Source organism: Salmo trutta, chromosome 25, assembly GCF_901001165.1.
Source record: "Salmo trutta chromosome 25, fSalTru1.1, whole genome shotgun sequence".
Taxonomy (NCBI): Eukaryota; Metazoa; Chordata; class Actinopteri; order Salmoniformes; family Salmonidae; genus Salmo; species Salmo trutta.
Genome location: NC_042981.1, coordinates 39262656 through 39268451, shown reverse-complemented (window position 1 = coordinate 39268451; position 5796 = coordinate 39262656). Strand labels below are relative to the sequence as shown.

The following is a 5796-nucleotide window of genomic DNA, read 5'->3' as shown; positions in this document are numbered from 1 at the left end:
TTGTACTTCGACTCACGTTGGTTGAGCGCCCTCCTCTTCTTTCCATGATCAATATTTATTTACAGACACTGTAGTAAACTACAGTCTAATCATATTTAAGTTAATTTAATATTCAAATTAACTGTCACGTGATTCTCCGCCCAAATATGTGCTTTTAAAACAACAGGTAGGCTAACGCATACAAAGCAGAAAGAGGACCGTTTCCAAATAATCTGGAACACATTTTGTTTTGTACACAAAATACCCCATCATGACAAGATGAAAATATGTTTTTAGAAATGTTTGCAAATTTATTGAAAATCAAATACAGAAATATATCATTCACACCCCTGAGTCAATACATGTTAGAATCACCTTGGCAGCAGTCTTTGGATTGTACAATATTTACAATAATATTTTCAAAAATGTTCAAGCTCTGTCAAAATGGTTTTGATCATTGCTAGACAAGCATTTTCAAGTCTTTCCATAGTGGAGTAACTACAATGTTGTTTATCCATCCTCAGTTTTCTCCTATCACAGCCATTAAACTCTGTAACGGTTTTAAAGTTACCAATGGCCTCATGGTGAAATCATCTGAGAGGTTTCCTTCCTCACCAGCAGCTGAGTTAGGAAGGACGCCTGTTGTTGTGACTGGGTGTATTGATACAGTATCCAAAGTGTAATTAATAACTTCACCACGGTCAAAGGGATATTCAATGTCTGCTTTTGTTTTACCCATCCCCTTCGTTGCGAGGCAATGGAAAACCTCCCTGGTCTTTGTGGTTGAATCTGTGGTTGAAATTCACTGCTCGACGGAGTGACCTTACAGACAAAATGTGGAAAACAGGGTGGTCATGATAAAGCATCTCTCTATCTCTATCTCTCTCTCAGTGGTGACACTTTATAAGTTCCAGCTAAGGGAAAGGTGCGGGTGGAGGAGGGTGTCAAAAGGATAAGTGATTGCCCTCTAGGGGGCGAGGGGGGGAAAAAAAACAGTCCCCAACCTCCAATAGCACTGCTGGCTGCCACCCAGAGCCCGACAACGGGGGTGCAGTCTGATCTGAACAGTAGCAGGGAGGGAGACCGACACTGTACTGCTGCCTCCTGACACAGCAAACTCAACAAGGAGAGAGAACTATTTGCACATCGTTACAACACTGTATATAGACATAATGACATTTTAAATGTCTTTATTATTTTGGAACTTCTGTGAGTGTAATCTTTACTCTACATTTTTATTGTTTATTTCACTTTTGTTTATTATCTACTTCACTTGCTTTGGCAATGTTAACATATTTCCCATACCAATAAAGCCCTTAATAAATTGAAATTGAATTCAGAGGGAGACTAGACGTTGCATGGTGTCGGAGCTAAAGAGCAATAGCATCAACAGGATGCTCTTTATAACAATACATTAGATACAGTTGGTTGATTGAAATATTACCTTACTTTTTTTGAGTGGGTATAAATGGATTAATATTAGATTACTAAACAGTGTTTCAAAAAAGTATTATTATTATAAAATCAACAAAAAGTACATTGCTCATCACAGTGTGAATTATTAGAGCAAATTATCCTAAAAACAGGTGAACTAATGAGATTTCAGTTAATTCACTTATTAAACAGCTGCATGCGATTAACAAGGCCTGAAAACGTGTGATTCTGTTGTTGCCATTTAGCCTAATAACTTTGAATTACTCTAAAGGCTACTGAGGTCCACACGCCACTGATGATACAATGTGTCCAGTCCGCGCGCTGCAACAGTGTCCAAGCGCCACCTTCAGTGTATCCAATTTAAGAGAAGAAGAAAAAAGAAACAACAACTGTAAACGGATACATTTTCAAGGCGCGTGAGTCGGGATACATTATTACTAGGCTACTGTGCGTATCTCCAACTCTTTCCGTGCTATACAATCTGAATGCATTTCTTTCAGCACGACTAAAATCAGAAATGGAGAGAGAGTTTTATCATTTGCGCTCCTCATTGCATGTTCATGTTCCGGGCACTGTGAGCTAAGTGTGTGTTTAATATGCATGTCTCGCGCAGCATGGGTCCAGACACCGTACAACACTACCTACCTCCAAATCCCACCTCCAATGGGAGCTAGCAAGGGCGGTCTAAAGGGTTAAGGGACTGTACGGAGTCTGTTGGGCGGAGTGGAGGGGACGTGATTGGACACTTATCAATGACGTAATGGACATGAAAAAGCTAATAACTAGTTAAGAAGGCAGTTTGTAAATCTGGAAAAGAGAACAGAGTTCGAGACATAGAGGACGTGGACACGTTGGCGAAGCGAATACAAAGACTTGGCAGTGGGCTGTTATAGACACTGCAACGTCTGGGGGAAGATAACTTTAAAACGAGACCATGGTGCAGCACACCGACAACAGCGAGACGGAGGGTAGCATGTCAAGGGAGGCTACAGATTCAGAGGAGAGCGAATTTATGGCTTGCAGCCCCGTTCCGATAAACCCAGACTGGTGCAAGACAGCAACCGGTCATATAAAGAGACCTATGAATGCATTTATGGTTTGGTCTAAAATTGAAAGAAGAAAGATCATGGAGCAGTCTCCGGACATGCATAACGCCGAGATTTCCAAAAGGCTGGGAAAGCGATGGAAGATGCTAAAGGACAGTGAAAAGATTCCCTTCATCAGGGAAGCAGAGAGACTCAGGTTAAAACACATGGCTGACTATCCCGATTACAAGTATAGACCCAAGAAAAAGCCAAAGCTTGACAGTTCAAAACCATCAGCACCATTTCCAGAGAAATCTAGCAGCAAAATGGCAAAGACTCCCGGTAAGAAATGCTCAAAAATAAAGGCTAAGACCCAATCTAAATCGTCTCACAGCTACGGAGGTGACCGTGTGTTCCCCAAAGTTACAAAGACGGTTAAAACTGAACTCACAGATGATGACGACGCGGATGAATACGAGGAGGCCTATGGTATGCGGATTAAACAGGAGGACGAGGAGCAGATGAGGCTGTATAATGTAGCAAAAGTTCCCGCGAGCCCAACTTTGAGCTCCTCGGCTGAGTCCGAGGGGACCAGCATGTATGAAGAAGTACGGAATGCGGCACCGAACAGACTGTTTTACAATTTCAAAAACATTACTAAGCAGAGCACAATGTACCCTGCTTCCGTCTCACCAGCATCTTCTCGGTCAGTTTCCACATCTTCCAGTTCCAGTGAGGACGCGGACGACTTGCTTTTTGACTTCAGTTTAAATTTCGCCCCCAGCGCTCACGGGCAGGAGCTGGGAAACACGAATTCAGGAAATCTTTCCCTCTCTCTTGTGGATAAAGATTTGGACTCTTTCAGCGAGGGCAGTCTGGGCTCTCACTTTGAATTTCCAGACTATTGCACACCAGAGCTCAGTGAAATGATAGCAGGGGACTGGTTGGAGGCGAACTTTTCTGACTTGGTGTTCACATACTAAATTTAAAGTATCCGAGTAGTAACAGAGAATGATAAATGAAATGATGTCCTGTTCAAGTTGTTCCTATAGCCCTGCCTCCTCTGTGGTTTCTAGGGGTCCGGGGGAGGAGACGAGGTGAGGTTTGAGGAATTAGATGCTTATGAAGCTGGTAGCCTACTGTAGCAAAAAAAAAGTCTGCAGACGTTTTTCTGGCAGCATGACAGGGTTTTATGGATTTTTTCTGTAGGTCTACAATTACTATTAAACTAAAACGGACCACAAAGGGAAACATCTGTGAACTTCTATGCATCTTATCCTCTTAAAACTGCAGGGAGCTGAACACGTAGGACTGTGGACTGACCTAAAGAAAATCTGTGAACTGACATCGTTCAGGATGTTACTTTACAACGGTTTTATGTAATTTCTATATGCCGCAAACGTTTTTTTTTGTAACTGATTCCGTTTACCTCCTGATTTGAAATTAAGCAGCCTAAACCTCTTCAGAATACAGTTGTGGAGGAAACATTTTGATACATAACAGACCTCATCTTTTTAAAAGAAAAGTAAGATATTTTCAGGCATATTTTTGTACAGTTAAAAGGGAATGTTCTTACTGTGCTTTCAGTGAGTTTCAGGCACTTCTTCCCTTTATCATTTGTTTTAGCATGCAAGGGAGTCCTGGTTTTAAGGATTAAGTTAAATTAAAACTTGCATCAAAATGCCTTGTGGATTTTAAGGTTTTGTACAGTTGTAGAGCAGATTTGTTCAGTATTTGTAGACGATACAATGGCATCATGGGGACAACATACCTCAGTGCTGGGACTAGTTTCAAGATTGTATATGTACTGTAATATAGTAAAGTTAGGAGTTTATGTATATCATACTCGTGATATGTGGATGGGTCCCAAATCGCAGGTGTGAAACTGGATTTTGGTATTTTTTATGGCACATACTGTTTTTCCCCCTCATTGTTTGTGCAATATATACTCTTAAAATACAGACCATCTGCATTTTTGTAGCAAGTGATGGAAAAACAGCCTTGTGCACTGTCAACATCATTATCTGTCATGATGCGGAAGTCTGCCTTGACAGAAAATAAATAAATCAGCTGGAACTGATACAAAATGACTTAATATGGCCATGTGGTGTGATACATTTAAAAGACAAAACAAAGATACAAATTTGAATTTTATTTGACCCACTAGTTTGCATATTGGGCATATCCAAAACATATCTCAACCAAACTGTAAAACCCCAAACTTCTGGAAGGAAAAAAGTAGAAGTCCTGCAAGTGGCATACTTTTATGTGGGTGGTCTGGCAAAAGTCAAACAAGAAAGCAAAAAAGAACATTCCATAGTCCTGTTTCATGAAATGAAACGTTTTATTTTAAACTGAAGACTGCCTTCTTTTCTTAAACATTAACCATAAACCTGTATTTATGTTTCTTGCACTTCAGAAAGATATTGTTTATTTTTATGTGGGTCTTACATATGAAGTCTGTTTGAATACAATGTTTGGAATATGACTTAATTATATGCCAGGAAAATATTAAAAAGTTCATGGCAGTAGTTATTTCACGTTCCAAGTGTGAATCTCTCTTTGACTCATCTTTTAATAAACAAGTACATACCACCATCAACTGTCCTTTCAGTTTGTGAATAACACATTATGTAACACGTGCTCCTTTGTTGATCATGAAAAGGTGTCATGACAGAAAATGTTAGATGCATATTTTTGTCAGAACAGACCTCTTTGTTGCCACAGAAAACATATCAATTATATTGCATGGGAACAACAACAATATTGCTTAGTATATACATATTGCATAGGAATAGTAATGATCAGTACATAACACAATTGCATATTGGCCAAACTCAACTGAAATGGATTCAAACTGTAAAATCGCATTGAATAAAACGAACAGGTATTCATACAAACTACAGTCTTGAAATATGTTGCGATCTACATTGAGTGTACAAAACAGTAGGAACACCTTCCCAATATTGATTTGCACCCCTTTTTGCCGTCAGAACAGCCTCAATTCGTCGGGGCATGGACTCTACAAGGTGTAGAAAGCATTCCATGTTGACTCCAATGCTTCCCACGGTTGTGACAAGTTGGCTGGTTGTCCTTGGGGTGGTCAATTCTTGATACACACGGGAAACAGTTAAGCGTGAATAACCCAGCAGCGTTGCAGTTCTTGACACACTCAAACCGGTGCGCCTGACACCTACTACCATACTCCGCTCAAAGGCTGTTGCATCTTTTGTCTTGCCCATTCACCCATTCACAATACATGTCTCAGTTGTCTCAAGCCTTAAAAATCCTTCTTTAACCTGTCTCCTCCCCTTCATCTACACTGATTGAAGTGGATTTAACATGTGAAATCAATGAG

General features: G+C 40.3%; 1 protein-coding gene across 1 annotated transcript; it reads left to right on the top strand.

The window, feature by feature from the left end:
- Positions 1–2080: 2080 nt before the first annotated feature.
- Positions 2081–5040, top strand: sox11a (SRY-box transcription factor 11a). The gene has a single exon (XM_029713952.1). The coding sequence runs from the start codon at positions 2348–2350 to the stop codon at positions 3419–3421; it is 1074 nt and encodes a 357-aa protein (XP_029569812.1). The 5' UTR covers positions 2081–2347; the 3' UTR covers positions 3422–5040.
- Positions 5041–5796: the final 756 nt, after the last annotated feature.